Source organism: Camelus bactrianus, chromosome 10 (genome assembly GCF_048773025.1).
Source record: "Camelus bactrianus isolate YW-2024 breed Bactrian camel chromosome 10, ASM4877302v1, whole genome shotgun sequence".
NCBI classification, from domain to species: Eukaryota; Metazoa; Chordata; class Mammalia; order Artiodactyla; family Camelidae; genus Camelus; species Camelus bactrianus.
The window spans coordinates 23,224,594-23,241,134 of NC_133548.1; the positions used below are offsets into that span (position 1 = coordinate 23,224,594).

At 41.6% G+C, this 16,541-nt stretch overlaps 1 protein-coding gene across 3 annotated transcripts in view; it reads left to right on the top strand.

The window, feature by feature from the left end:
- Positions 1–12,676, top strand: part of SLC1A2 (solute carrier family 1 member 2) — a 108,282-nt gene extending 95,606 nt beyond the window's left edge. For all 3 annotated transcript variants that reach the window (XM_010964674.3, XM_045523894.2, XM_010964677.3), the window contains exon 11: positions 3,231–12,676. In XM_010964674.3, coding sequence (XP_010962976.2) covers positions 3,231–3,302 — 72 coding nt within the window. In that variant the 3' untranslated portion in view covers positions 3,303–12,676. The remainder of the gene's footprint in view (positions 1–3,230) is intronic.
- Positions 12,677–16,541: the final 3,865 nt, after the last annotated feature.

Consider the following 16,541-nt stretch of genomic DNA (forward strand, 5'->3'; position numbering starts at 1 on the left):
TGGATGCTGAGTCTTCAAGCCTGATGGGCTCTGTCTAGCCTTCATTGTAACTAACTTGACATTGTCAAAGACAGAGTGTCATGACCAGAGTAAAGCAAACTTGGAGAAACCCTGGCAGGTGAGCTGGATCAACCCTCGGGGTTGGGTTGCTTAAATAGTTCCAGGAAGCAACTGAGGACAATCTGAATCCAACACAGGTCTCTGATACCTTTTTGACTCCCATCATTTAGTAGTTAGTCTCTCCCTATGTTATTTCTGGGTCATTCCAAATATACACCACAGCTTCTGCCAGATGACTAAGGACGGCACAGAAGCAGTTCTCTTTACTGGACTGTAACATAGGTCCAGCCACCATCTTTGGCTCGTCCCCTCTGTATCAGCTATCTGTGTGGGTAAACCAGGGCTCTGATGCAAATTAGGGAGGGACCCCCACCTATCAAGAGGCAATCACATAAATTAATTGACTCAGTGGAAAAATGATTAAAATTGTTAGAAATTCAAATGCACCTAAATGGTATACTACATTCTCCTGGAACGTTAGTGTTTCCCACATCTAAATGAATGTGCTGGATTATTCCCCATCAAAATATTATTTTTGGTCAAACAAGGGTCAACATTCCATGGAATGGCTCTTTGCACTATTATATTTAACAAGTATTTATTGTGTGCCTTGTGGGGTTAGGTTGACCACCTCCTTCTTATTCCTAGGCCCTCCTCCAATATTTTGATTATTAATCAAGTTTTTTTTAAGTACCAGTAATCTGCAAAGCCCTGATTTAGACAGTGGAGGACAGCACAATGTATGTACGATTATGTAGTGGAGATAAGGCTTGATCCCAATTACTGCCATCCAGGGAAAAATAGTAGTACGAAACAAAATAAAATCACCATATGTGTGTTCTGATTTTGCAGTCATATATGAGAATCCCAGTGTTAGTTAACCACCTCAAGAGCCTTCTCAACAATGTTGTTTAGGACACGTTTTGAAGAAGGTGTATAGGCGTGGAGATACCAGTAGATTTCAGACTCCCTGGATTAATTTTTCCTTAAAGGACATCAAGCACATCAAGACAAATTTGCTTTATTTTTTTAGCAAAACAATTCAAGTCCTAAAGGGAGATATAGGTCAACTGTCCCTGTCTCCGGGAAGTAAGTCCATGAGGAGAGGCGATGCCCCGTTTATCACTGCTGTGCCCTACAGCAGTGCCTGGCATGCAGCCAGCTCTTTAGAAATATTTACTAAGTGCATCCTTTCAGCATCTTGACCCTATGTTTTAAGTAAGAGAACCTTTTTTGCTGGATGGTTCCATAGAGTTAGTGGCTCACTTTCTTTATGCAATTGACCACTAACCCATTCATCTGCAAACTCATTGGTGAAGTTACGTTTAGATGGTCAAATGGTGAAACCGAGCAGGTGATGGAAATCATGGAGTGGCCATATTGATTTAATAACTATCTGGCTGTTTGCATTTTTTAGTGGGGTGCTTGGGTTCAGCTCAGTGAAGGTTGTTAGGAGAGGCAGACTGACTCTTCCCACTCTAGACCAATTAAGTGAGTTGACACTGATGTGCACAGGGGGCAGCCAGAGCTGTGATGAACTTACGTACTTTCCCAGAATATCTGAGTCACCTTTACTTGTGCCTTTGAACTTCCTTCTGGTCCATTCTCAGTCTTACTGTTAAAAAACTGAAACTCCCTTTTTTGCTTTTCTATTAACCCAGGTGTTGGAACAGAGAGGGGTGGAATGGATTGGAGAGCGGAATCCCTGCTTTCTTTAATCCAGCCAGAAAAAGGAAATGCAAAAAAAAAAAAAAAAAAATTGTTCCAGCAACTTTAGAAACATAGGGCCCAGTATTTGAAAAAACACCCCCCTCCCACCACCCAAGTTCTGTCTGGTTTTCCAAAGGCACCACATGGTGATTTATACTTTTGCCCAGCTATTGACCTGGCTCATCATTGAAAGCCAAATAGGCACATTCAAGGTCAGAGTGAACAGGCAGCTTGCTCCAGGCAGACAGTTTGTCCCTGGCAGTCTTTCCTGACAGTTCACTGAAGGGGAAACAAATTTGCTGCCGCTCTGGTCACAACTTTAATCACCTTAAGCATTCTTATGTCATGCTGGTCTCTCTGTTTTCAAACTCTTGCCTTGTAACCATACTTTCAAGTTATGCAATTTTTTTTTAATTTTAATCAGAATAACTGCATGTGATATGGTCATTGCTTGTTGCACCGTTTGTCTTTTAAAAAGTGGGGGAGGGCTTCATGGGGACTGAAGGAATGAGTAGTTTTTATTTTCATTTGCTTGGTTCGTGAAAGGCGCTTGGTTTTCGGTTGCTAGCATGTTGTGTGTGTTCATAATGCATGCGTCTCACTTCCACTTGGGTCAGGAGAAGGTCAGATTTCTCTCAAACATTGCTGCGTTTGTCATGTCTCCATATCCTAATGCTTCCATAAATCCAGTCTCTCCATTATGTGGAATATCAGTCGTGGGTTTAAGTTTGCACATGACCTTGAAGACAGACAGATGGAAGGTAAGCTAGGAAAACAACTTAGAAGTGGAGGGGAAACCCTCCCGTTCTGTGTAAGGGTTCAGTTCGCTTTTAAGAGCCAGGGAAGCAAGATCTGGACAGTCTGGTGATTACAGTTGATTAATAAATGTTTGCATGGAAAGAATTCACATATACATGTCACTGACCTCTGGCTTTTAATTCCCTCCTTTCCAGTCTGATTTTTTAAAGGCCTGGATAGCTTATTGGGTAGAGCCAGACCATCACGATTTCTGATTTTAAAATTGGACGGGTATGAAATCCACCTGGCCTCACTGCAGCTGAACCTTTCACGTGCATGAGTAGAACTAGCTGCCTAGTTCTGGATTTTTTTTCCTCTATGGTTGTATGGAGTAGCACGAGGGCACTATGTTTGAAGGACTGCATTAGCGTGTGATGGGTCTCTCGATAATTAGACACCATTGCAACCCTAAAAGCATAGTAGAAGTTATCCCCTAACTTGCAGGGTCTCTCGAGTCCCTCAATACCCCATAAAGCAAATATGTTTTGTTTTTTTTAATGTTCACAAATCAGTGTTGAAAACCCAGACCAGCTCAAAATCAATTTGGAAGGGACTGATATTGAAGTCCTCCCTACCTGGGTCTGGTGCTCCTCCACATAATCCACGGGGTGGTTCTCTGGTTCATGGCCCGTAAGCTGGTTGCTGATGATAATTATTTTCAGGTAACTCTGGCAACCAACGGAAAGTCAGCCGACGGCAGTGTTGAGGAAGAACCTTGGAAACGTGAAAAATAAGGATATGACCCTCAGCAAATCCTTGAATAAACTCCCCAGTGTGTCTTATGGTAAAAGAGGATATAAATGACCTTTCTTTAAAAAGAAAAAAAAATACATGTATTTCTGTGTTGACTTAATCTGTTAGCTGAGGCTTAGAGGATCTGTTGTGAGTCAGTGAGAGGCACGGTGCTGTGTCTTTGCCAAATAATGCTTCGTAACCGTCTAGTTTTCTCATTTGTCTTACTGTTTGAACGGATGCTGCTGGGGGAATCAGTTTGAATTGAAGACGCATCCTTGCCAGCTTCCCTTTTCCCTCGAGATGCAGAACCAACCATGGATCCTTTTTCCCAGGGGACACGTCTAAAGCCGGGTGGCACATTCCAGGCACTCGCGGTAATGAGCAGACTCTCAGTGTGTTACTCCTTCCAGTGTTCTCCAGGCCTCGCCGTGTAATGCACGAGACATTCTGTTAGACGCCTCTAGAAGTAAATCCCCTTAAATGTCTTGTAGCGTCTGCCCTTGTGTTGGTTAAAAGAAAGTACCCGTCTTAGGGAACTTTGCTGATTTCTCTTCTGTAGACTGTTTAAGCTAAATGTTTCAAAGAGTAGTGGGAGCCATCCTCTTAAAGGCAGCTGCTTACAGAACCCGCTGAGTCTCTGCTCTACCCTACCTAGTCTGTGGGGATCATTGTTGAAGTGTCAAAGTATGTTTCATAATTTGCTCTAAAGTTGATCATGGATTAGGCTGTAATGTGCAGCAACTACTGTATATATTGACAAAAGTAAGAGAGCACAGTCAACACACATTTTAACCAGATTCAAAGAGTCAAATTTGTTTACGGTTGGTTTGCATCACCTGGCGTGGTGAAATCAAGTGAGATCGTTTGATCTATGCTTCAGTTTCTTTGTTTCATCGTAAAATTCTGATTTGGGTTTCTAACAAAAAAAACATTCTTAATTCCCAAATTACTTCAGTCGTATTCTCATCCAGTTCGACGGCTTAATCATTTTACTTTCCTCACATATGAAGGACAGTTGTGTTGGCTGTGCCTCTTTTAATACGAATCTCTTGATAAACACAAAAACAAAACCAAACACTGTTAGTTATCAAATACGCAGGAAGCTTTTAAAAAATATTCTATTGAAGCACGTAAAGCCAGTTACAGGACAGAGTTGGAAGCAAAGCCTGTCTTTCTCCCTCGTCTTCTCTGTGGAAAGGAACCCAGAACAAACACATGTGCAAAATCCTATAAAGGTGACAGTTCTATAGCAAAGTCAGGGCAGCCTTTGAGCCATGCAGTAGGAACAAAGGATGGCTCCACAGAACTTTGAGATGGAATCTTTTTAAGGCTGTGAAAGTTTGAGGGAAGAAATAATATCATTGGAGTAGCACCGTGCCTTGCATGGGGTAGGTACCCCCAAGCTACCTTTTTCATGTCTGTCCTATCATTTTTTATCAAATAACCCACAGTATTTTCCTAAGTTTTCTGGCTTTGGGAGTTTCCTGAGAACTTGAATGTGAATCACTGAGAAACAAAGCACATTTGACTCTAAGGAGCACGTAGAGCCTTGGTCCAATGTGGGAGTAGGTCTGAGGCCAGCAGATGGGTGCTGAGAGATTCATAAACAGTCAGGGTCCACATTCTCTTGGGAGAGGGTGTTTATGGACATTGAATACCCTTTTACCTACTCTTTGTGACTTTTCTCTTCCAAATCAGATACCTTTTGAACATACGAGAGATTCTAGTAGCTTTGTCTCTTAAGGATCACTGTTGAGCAGTATTAAGCTGCTTTTGCTTAATTTTTTTTTTAATGGCATTGGTCTTCATTTTCATTAGACAGACAGCTCAGAGGGTGTCCACTGACGTGCTGAAATGTAGTGGAAAATGCATCCTTTACAGCATATACTGTGGGTCAAAGGGACAGTTCCTGGATTTAACTGTGAAACTGTTAGGAATTTTCTTTAAGTGGTGCTCCCAAGAGCTTTTTTATGATGAAGACAAGGATCTAAGAGAGGCACCTAGGAGCTTGTGTTTTTGCTGTTTGAGGCCAGCTTAGCACTTGTACGTGCTGACATGTTGCTCGAAGGAGGGGCCTCAGGACCGTCTTCCCAAGGCTCTGCCTAAAAGTCTTCCTTGTTTGCTTTGTCTTCCACTCTTTCCTAGTTGTCAAGTTAGCCTATAAATATATAAGGGGACAGTGTGTTCAGAAGAAACTAAGTGGCACAGCTTAACAAAGCAGGGTTTTCGGGTTTGAAACTGTGTGTGGTAAGTTTCATGCGAATATACTTAGGAAATCAGTTTATCTGGAAGTTCAACAAATCCTGTTAAAAATAAGCAATTTCTCAAATTCAGGACTAGCCTGAAAAATCCGGGATGTATGTAGAGCTGGCGTATGACTGTGTCCTCTGGTTTTGTTAGCCATGTTTATTCATTCTTCTGCCACGCCCACTGCGGTTTCCCTTGCCCAGCATATGTGCCATAAACAGAACCAGTAGATCCAGAATATACCTCTAACAACCTTTTTCTAAGCAGGATATTATAATCTGTCCATTATATGCATAGATTTATATTAATAGGTCCAACACAAATATGAATGCTTGTAATGTCCATTAATGTTTGATGATGCATAAATGTTACACTTGTACACAGACAAGGCAGGCCAGACATACACTGCATCCTATAAGATCTGTGAAGTCAGGGCTTTGGCAACACTGTTTTTTATGGACTCATTCACTCCTTTTAGGAATCAGAATCATTTCAGGAGAAAACAAACTGAATAGACTTTTATCCTCTCCTTTCTCATTTTCACCCTTTGGGAAACCCAAGCAGAGTCATCCTTTGATTCCTTTTTACAATTCAGTGAATCAAATCCAATCAGCGAAAAGAAGGGCTTAACTCTCAAGGTAAACTTTCCCTTAGATCTTTGAGGATGTGCCTTCCAGGCAAAGAGCATCGGAGAATCAAGGCAATCATCTAGATCATGGAGATCTTCAATATTAAACTTGAGAACTTGAGTTCTGAACCAAGTCGCCATCAGATTTGATTCTTTACTTCCTATTGGGTGTGGAAACACACCTATAGTCTCGTTTCCTGCAGAAGTTACCATATTTCATAAGATACAAGTGTTTACTTCTCTTTAATGACTCATCAGCGTGGGTGTTCATGAAAGTCTAAAGAAAGGGTCCCCAAATGCCTAGCTTTTGGATTTGGACTGGTGGAAGCTGAGAAAGACTTAGGGGAAGTTCAGTTTGCAGGGGGAGATGTACTCCTGGGAGGTAAGGTGAAAAATCCCAAAGATTGGTTGATTAGAGGGTCTCCGATCATTCCCACTTGTGCACGGAGAAGTATGTCATTTGCAAGTGTGTATCTTGTGAGGAGGCCCTTTTGGAGTTGGGTAACTCACCTAATGGACCCCTGAAAGGAAATTCAATTCTGACATGTTTTTGCAAACACCACATATCCCTTTGTCCTCAATAGCAAAAATTCTGGTATAATATTTCACTTTTGTCTGAATCAAGTGTTCTGTGCTCTGTTCTCCATGCAAAGAGCATCAGAGAATCAAGGGAGTCACCTAGATCACGCAGATCTTGACTATGAAAGTTCAGATGATGAGTTCTGACCCAGGTAGCTGTCAGAAATACAGCAATGAATCCCAATAGATACTCACATGCTCAGAGAGAATTCTTCATCGTTTGGAGTCTGGATAGACAAGCCCCAGCAGCTCTTGCCTGGAGCACTGACTAAACAGCGGTCACACCTGGTGGAGGTGGCTCTTCCCACATTGCTGCTCAGTTGTGTGGGTTGCCGGTTTGGCTTTGCTTATTCCCAAAATGAATTCATTCCAGGCCAAGAAAAAGGACCAAATAGGGTCTTTAAATTTTTGTAATATTTGCTCTTTGAATAAGAACATTATGGTCTAGCAGCCCAAAAATATTAAATTTAAAAGCAAAGAGCCTGAAGGAATTCTGAAGTGAAAATTTGTAAGTCCAGTTGTCAGAGAAAATAAATGGTCTCCGTCTCTGGTAATTTGGGGCCAAAACCTAGAAGGGCCAGCGAGTGCCTACCCAGGCAGGTCGTGCTGCAGGCAGGTTGGTCTCCTCCGGTGGAGTGAGTTCAAAGCTGCTCAGGTACCAGTTGCTTATGATTTTCCTGTAAAGAAAACCTGATTTCTACTCTTCCTTTTGCTCTCTTCTTATTCCAATGATCATTGTTGCTGCTTTAGGGACAATTTAGTAAACGACCGTACGAGTTAGCGCAAGGGTTTGTTTTAGAATAGAGGACAGAGAATCTTACTTGAGTCCTATCTAATTTCATAGCACAGCACAGCTGATTCAGGGGATGACATAGAAACGAGGAGAAATAATGCAGGAGGGTAGAGCAAACGTCTGACTTAGACTCTGCCCATTTTTATTCGTATAACTTACACAAGTCACTTCACATCCAAGCCCCATTTAAGAAAAAAAAAAAAACGAAGGGTTGGATTAAATGATGAAAACCCCCTTCCAGTCCTAAGAATCCATGAAATAATGATTGCTGCTTCAATTTCTTCTTTCATAAGAGGCTCACTACTCTCAAACATTACTTATTTGTATTTTAAGTCAGAGGAGCCAACAATAATGAATAACCAATTTGGATTTTTCTAATCCCCTTTGGGGAAAATGAAATTCAAGCCTCTATCTTCATTTGATGTTTTACAACAAGCATGGAAGTTGGCCACGTTAATCCACACTTTGGTGTTTGGGGATACAAACAGATATCCTTTTATAAAACTGTCCTTTGCCTAAGGCACTGTCCTCATAGAAGTAGCAGTTCAGCTCAGGGAACAATGCTGCCGGAGTCACCATGAGGGGGCCAGGACGAGTCTATGGCCTCCCTCAAGTTCTTGCATCATTCCTGCTGTAGCAACAGAGCCCACTCTGAATACCCAAAACACACAGTTTCCTCCAAGCAGACCTGATTGCCAACCCAGTATGGGAATTTGGGAGCCTTTGGCAAGTACACTTGAACACTCTTACAAAATTTGGTGCAAGACTTACACAATAACAGCAACTGTCTGTAAATACTTTCCCTTTCCACCCGTACACAGACACGCACATCCATGCACAGGATGGGCCCGGGACAAAGTCCTTCCTCTAGAGAGATAGGCAAGAATAGCTAGTTGAATTCATTTTCAAATTTTCCTCTTGCTTTGGTTTTATTGTGGGTATCACATCACGGATGGAGATGGTCTATCTTACAAGAATGGAGTTGTTTGGCGCTCGTTGCCTTCTTCAGTGCCTGAGGAGTTTCCAGGGTGGGTAAAATGTATGTCTGCAAGGTGCATGTCACCAGCCATGGCCTTTGAACAATCTCTTGCACGTTCTGGTACTTCTGCAGTGGACCACCCTTTTCACCCTTACTCTTCATCCAAACTCCTGCTAAGTACGGAATAGGTTTGGTACTATTGTGAGCACCTATATTGCCAGAGAAGACTTCAGCTCTGTAGATTTGGGGGAGAGAGATGTAAAGCTAGTACTAAAAGGATCAGGTTAGTTTTTTTTTTTCATTTGTTTGTTCAAATTTTTAGCGCAGAAGATCTGACATAAGAGCATCAAGAAAAATGTATTTCTTAGCAGACGCATATAAGAATGTATAGAAAAGGCGGAGAAGCCCTCAAGTTCTGACTTCATTCAACTCAAAATAATATTCTGAGGAATTACTGGCTTTCTTTTCCCTGTGTCCAGCCTTGCTTCACCTTCCTGCCTCTGGGGCAAGAATCCATTTGGATATTTTTAAAGCCCTTCTGATTGTTACACAGGGCCCTTCTGAGCGGAGGATAAACCTGCTACTGGAACAGATCCCTCTGCCTTGCAGAGTCAGCCCTTGACCTCGAGCCTGGGTAGCAACAGGTCTCCAGTTCCTCTGGAGTCACCCCCAACCCCTGGGTGAGTGTTGGAACGTAACAGCTGACTGTCGCCCTTGTCCTCATCCTCCGTGGAGATGGCGATGATGCAGGGGGAGCCTCGCTCCTTCTAGGGCTCGGGTTCTTCTCATGGCAACCACTTAGCCTGCCTGGAAACAGCCTGCTGCCTTGGTTGGAGGGAAATGCACACACTAGGAAGTTGGTCTAGCGTATCTCTGCGATTTCGCCCCCACGGAACAAATTCTCCGAGATGTCTGATGCAGGACACTGGCACTCTGGTTGCTTCCTACTCCAGGAGAATTATTCTCCTTACTAGGAACTCATCCTTTGGCATCCAGATCTTTCCATAAACGACCTTAACTCCCTCCTTTCCTCCTTCCCCTGGAAACCTCAGTCTTACATCTCCATGTTGCACAAGACGGATCAGATTACCTGGTCACCATAGAGATTTGTATATAAAAAACTACTTTTGTGAGGATTTTGTATATTGGTTTTCTATTTGTTTTCTACAGCTTGAGGAGAGAGCTGACAAACTGTGAATCTAATTTGATCTTGCTGCCAGCAGATATATTTTGGCTTCTTGGTAAAAATCTATGTTACCAGGGACAATATATTGCCTTCTGATCAGTATTTCACCCCAAACTCACAACTTCCTCCAGCCCAATCTTACATTCTTTTTTAAACAAATCCCTGGGCTTCTTTGCTATTATTTATAAAGAGCATGAGAAAACATATTTAGAGACCTGGATATTATATGTTTAATATTGATTTAGCCTTTAATGATATTATAGGTTTGTATCTAGTCCTCATAAATCATAATGAACTCAGCGTAGACTGAATTACACTATTTAGTATCTGTAATTTTGCAGACAGATATTTTCTTACGGTATTTTCTATATAACCACATACGTAGAATTATAATTCATTAGAGCACAAGACGTTTCTACAGCAATTTAGAGCCATCCGTTGTTTCCTGAGCACACAGCCACATTTGAAAAATGTAAGAACCCAGTCCTTTGCGATGCAATGAACAAAACGACCATTAAGAACAAAGAATTGCTTGAGTCCCTTAGCTGGTTAGGATATGCATTTAAACACTTAGTCTTTTTCACTTGAGGAATGGTGCTGACTCCTTATTTTTGACACCAGGCCTTGTTTTTCATCCAGCTAAGCATTCTAATTTTGCTTTTCTCCAAGAAAATGAAAAATAAGGTAATAATAGTGGGATGATTTCTATGTCAGAATCTCCCATGCCTTCCTAATAATTTATGTGAAAACTGGCTTAGGAAAACTTTGAATAGCGAGAGATTGAGGGTGAGGGCTAGGAAGCAAATCAAAATAGGTTTGTCACAGTTCATTCTTGCCAAGCAAATTGGTGGCAAATGTCACATTGTCATGTGAATTGAGCACATGTTTTTAAGAAAAAAATATTAGTGCCGGCTATGAAGCAATACTCTTATCACTGGGGCTTAGATTCACATTGAAATTGTTTGGAAGCAGCCCAGGTAGATTCCGTTCTCAGGTGAGTAACAGTCTGTGTAATGTCCCTAAAACGCAAATCAATAACCACTGCAAAGATAGGGTGCGGGGTAGCGGGGGTGGGGTTGGGGGGACGGTTCCTTTCGCCAAACACGCTTTCTGATATGCTTGTAGGGCTAGTATTTTTGCTATGTTTTAGAAAATTAGTCAGTTACATAGAAAGTGTACTGATGTGTATTTGAACCTGCTCCTCATTAAGCAAACAGATTAGATGTGCCCTCAACTGGCAATGATTGTATCTGTGATTTTCAAGTACAGATAGCTGTCAAGCATGAGTTCTTGTGTGTACACAGTAACACTTGGTTCACGCATGAAGAACAGTGCCTATGCACTTTGTGTAGCTATAATGTAGGTATTTATGTGTAATTTCAGTGAAATGGTATATAGAAGTATTGTAATTTAATTCAAACGTTATTTTTTGGCTGTTCATCTAAGTGCAGTAGACGTGTTACTTGGTGTTCTGAATTCCCTTCTTCTCCTTCTTAGATGCCTAGGAACGAATCACTTCTCCTCTTTCTTATTGTGACTTGGGAATGTATTATCAGTGAAGAATTTATCTTTGAATCCTTTGTACCGATGATTGTTTGAAAGTCTGTGTGTGTCCAGTATATTTGTAAATATGCAATTCAGGGACAGGGAGGGTTGGATGTGTGTCGTGATTCTTATTGAAAGGTCACCTGACATTGGGGAATGCATGGTGAATGCAACTGTGGGACTTTTGATTATCTAGGCTTAGGTAGGTTTAGAATGAGGACATTTATCTCCAGCCCTCCTTCACTTGGTGGATTGGGCTCAGAGAGACAAAAGGTTAGTCTGCTTCTGAGCATGCGTGTGTGAGCATCATGTCCTTAGGTAAAGGTCTGTCTCTTTGGTTGCCAAATACTGATCATCATGCTCATGACTTAAAGGTTCTGAAGAGCCTTGTCCCCCTCGGTTTCTTGAGTCAGGGTATAGGGAAGACATTCACTGACTAACTGCCATGCAGGCAAAAGTCCAGAAAAGCACACTTCCGGTAGTAAACTGCACAATTGTCTCTAGAAAGAGCGCTAGAAGCACAGGAATGGTCAGTGTACAGCTTTGGGGTTGCAAAAAAACAAAAAACAAACAAAAACTGATGATGCACAGATCCCATCTATGTGAAGGGGATAGGACCTCCACCTAAGTAGGGTGTGTGTGTTTCAAGTGATTGAAGATGAGGTTAAGTAATGCAATTATATACTTGCCTCCTAAAACACACGTTCTGTCTAATTATCACTAAATGGAATATTGTGGGGTCTCTAGTTTCTGTAACTCCTCTTTTGTCTGTAAGGACAGAGAAGAATGACCATGTGCCACTGGGAACACTGAATGCCCCTCTCTTTTCACAAGAGGAGTGAAGCTTAAGAGATCCTCTGAGGGCACAAAGCACATTAATTTTCAGTGGCTTCTCCAGTGATTGGAGTGAAGGGATGTAAATGTGGACAGACACTTTTTTTTTTCCTTGAAACTCCTGTCAAATTCTGGATGGAAACCTTACTGAAAGAAAGCTAGCCTTTAGGCAAGATTCCCTTTGAAGATTCCTGTGTGTCCAGAATAAAAGACAAGAATAATTGTTTCCCCCATAGTCACAATCCCCATTGGCCTAAAGTCATGTAACATAAAGCATCTATAGCACATAGTGTTTAAAGACTAATGAAAAAAGGTAAAAATGTCAACTAATTTTGGGATTGTTTCTTATTTATGGTACTAGAAATGCCTTGATGGCAAAGCACATTTTGGGTAGTTGAAGTATTTTGTTTTTCTTTAGTTTTCTAAGCTTTCTTACAATGTGGACTGATCACTGTAACAATTCATGTGTAAAATAACTGGATATTCTTTATATACTGGAAATAATCTGTAAATCCAATATTTCACTAAGTGTTTTAACTTTTATGTATATATCTCTCATCAATAAATGTGGATTCCAATTTCTCTTGGTCATTGCCTCTCCTTCAGTTCCCATTTTAAACTATGTTGGTTACATAGTAAGTGTCTCCAGTGTTCCTTTTGGAGAAATTTGTGGATTGAAACCTATGGTGTCTGAATATTTTCTAGGAAGCCTAACTACATGGTGGAGTCACATCTTATGCTATAAAGTTATGTGTTGGAAAAATGGTGTATAATCAAAATTATCCTTATGAATCAGCCAGAACGGGTGAGCTCAAAATAACCAAGGTTGATTTCTCATTCATGTGATATGTCCATCACAATTTGACTGGGGGACTCTGCTCCACGCCAGCCTCACTATGGGAGTCTGAGAGAGACTTCCTTTCTATGCTTCTGTATTTCCCGAGGACAGGAAAAAGGGAACATGGCAAATCTTTCACAGACTCTGAAAGTCTCCTTTCAAATGTTGTATACCTTGCTTTTGGTCATTTTTCAACGGCTGGAGCAAGTCACGTGGCTCTACCTAACTTCAAGGGGACAGGAAAGCACAGCCTTACCGGGTGCCCACAAATAAAACTGAAAAGAGTTGATGAATAGCTCTAATGAGCTATTAATGGCCATAAACGTTCCTTAAATCATTCATAAAGGATAGTATACAAACATAGAGTCTTTTAATAAAATCCAACACAGCAAGTTTCTTCTCTAGTATTGGAAAAATCATTGTTATGGAGGTAAGTTACAAGCGTTTAGCAGTCATGTTGTAGGAATAAAATGCATGGTCTTCAAAAGCTTGATCACCCTCAGCATAATGAGATTCTCATGCAGTGAAAGGTGTACATACGGGAAGGGAGACCCACCAAGAGAGTGACAGGTTTTCTTTTCTCACTCCAAGGCACCCACATGTTGAACAGAATGGCTTCCGCTAGTTGAATTGTTTTCTCTCATTCTTTTGGTGGGGGGTACAGGAGGCAAATATTTGATTTTAAATAAGTAAAATATGTAGATGGGATTCATCACAATTCTTTTCACCATCGTCAGCAATGTATTTAAATTGTTGGTAAAAATGGGCACCTCATTTGAAGAGACACTTTTCCTTACTCTCTTGGAGTCAAATGTACATCACATCCGTGTTCAAATTGCTATTAGTCTTTTTTACAGAGAATATGCTCAACAGTAAATTTCTGGGCTGCCGTTTTGTTTTAAGACAGCAAAAAGCCACAGAGCAGAGTTGAGATGAACTTAATACTTTAGTATGGGTACAGTTTGGTCACTATCAACTACTCCTTCAAAAGAGGACACAGCTAGAGAGAAACTTGACTTTGCTCGCTCAGGAAGAATGATGCCTGTGTTCTAATTTCTTACCCCTTCTTCTGGAACAGAGGTGTTTAATCCACCCACTTTCATTGTAAGGCCAGTTAAATGTTGCTTTTACTTACTGAAAGAAAAAACAAGAGAAGAGAAAAAGAAGAAGAAGAAAAATTATTATGATTATTTGGGGGGTGACAATGGAAGGAGGACTCATGGACTAGGAACCAGGAGACAGGAGTTCTGATCTTTGCACAATCACTACAGAGTGGTGCAAATTTGGCCAAGTCTCTTTGCAATTTGGAAGTCATTTCAGCATATGTAAAATAGGGGTTTGAAGAAGATCATTTCTAAACTTTTGAACTCTGAAATTTGAATTCTATCAGCTAGGTAAGTCATCACGACTCCAGAGAGTTTTAGTCTTTAATCTGATGATTTTAACATATCTCGTACTTACAAAAGGATGTCTGTAACCTATGTCTGAGTTATAATCCCACGTGATTTAAGTCAGACAAATCTGTTACCCAGTGCAAGAACCAGAGCATCACCAATAATTTCCCTTGACCTCTGTGCTTCTTCCATATCCCATCCATCTGCTTTACTCCCCAGAGGAAACTGCTGCCAGGAATTTTGTGTTTATCATTCCTCTGCTTTTAAAAAAGAGTTTTTTATCTCATGCATCTGCATGACTAAACAAGCTTTGCTTTTTTCTGAGCTTTATAAAAAGAGTATCACACTGACCGAAGTCTTTTCCAACATGTCTTCTTCCTACTGAACATTATGTTTCCCGGTTCATTCATGTTGTTACAAGCAGCTGTGGTTCATTCATTTCCACTGCTCTGTAATAACGTAGTGTGTGAAATGTGCCACACTTTGGTTATTCACGTTCCTGCCAATGGACATGGCCACTTCCAGCTGTTTTGCTGTATCAAATGGTGCTGCTAGGATCGTGTGTGTGTGTTTCCTGGGTGTGTAGCTTAGGAAGGCTTTGACACACGATGCTCCTAGATACAATCCAAAAAAACTATGTGTTTGTCTGTGTGTTTGTGTGTGTATATTTCTCAGTGTGTGTGGGTGTGCACGTGGTTGACAAGTTCCTGTTCAAACTGCCTACCTATCTGTCCGTGGCTCCTTCGGTGGCCCCACTTGTGGACCACCGTTGGAGCCCCTGGTAATCCACACACTGCTGGCTCTTCAGTGGAGACTGTCTCTCCAGCAGGAACACTGAGGCAGACAAAACCAGAGCATTTTTAGGAGGGGAATTTAAATTTAAAGCCGAAGCCTTCTTTTCTTGGGCTCACACGGTATGGCCTTAGAGCGCAGCTCGGATGGTGGCTAGACAGGGCCTGCTAAGTCTTTGGTCTCTTCTTTGAACAATAATGTGCTAGGCCCGGCAACTCCACCTGACAGCAGGAGGCCGTTTGCTGTGATGCAAACAGTCATTGCATCCAGGAAGTCACAAGAAATCTCCCCACTACCCCAGGAACCACCAGTAGCCTCGTTAGCTGCACTCCCTTCTCCCACATGGAGCATTGTAGAACCATAAAGGGCAATGCTCTGCAAATGACGAACTCTGTGGCTGCCGCCTAAGGTATCAAACCTTCTGGGCACCTCCCTTTCAAAGCATAGTGACATAAACAGGAAGCCAGGACTCTGCGCTGCAAAGAGCCACAGGTGACAGAAGATTCAGGCACTTCCAAGAAAGCTTTCATAAGGTGCTCTTCCGACTTGTCACCTCTCAGAACAGGAAGCCAAGTGGTGATGCCCACATAGGTGACGAGGGCCATGCGAGAATAGACTATGAAATCCGTGGCAATAATACTTTCCTTCCTGGTAATTTTCTAAGTTCCTACTGAGGCAGTGAGAGGCCATCTTTAATTCCCATGTCATTGTAAGAAAAACTGAGCCACAGAGTCAGGCTTAAATTCAGGAGGGTTAGCTGGGTCCACACTGCTTGTCCAAAAGCAGTGTAACAAGAATAAAGCTATCCAATATAAATACTTTTCTTAACTCTCAAATATTTAAAAGCAACCACAAATAAAACATTACTGTGCTCCCCCATCTCTCTTGATGGGGACAGAATGAATACGCAAAACCCCAAGACCTATTTTTGTCTTTGGTTTAGAATGATCAGATTGTAGCTTTCCAAATATTGTCTGGAAAAATCTAGTGACCTCCAGTTTAGGAAAAAAAGACAAATATTGCTCTGCTGTCGTCTGTGGTGCCCTCATTCCGTTGCATGACCTGGCTCTCCTGGAATTCTCCAACGGCTCCTGTCACTTCTGAGATGTTTTCCAGGCCTGGATAACATACTGCTCACAGACGGAGGGGCCACGGAATTTCCAGATTGCTTTCCTCTAAGTGAAAAGTTCAGCTGGAACACAGTCTCACTCCTCCAGTAACTCATCCTCCTTATCCCCGAATTTCCTCTCATCCTGGTGAGGAGGACAGAGAACATTCCAGACTGTAAGGTCAGAAGGGATCTCGGAGGGCACATATCTGATGTTCAGCCATGCTTTTTTTTTTTACAGATGAGGAAGTCGGTACCATAATTTAAAGAGCGTTAGAGGTGATACAGTGGCAAACCAAGGTTCAATCTCTGTTC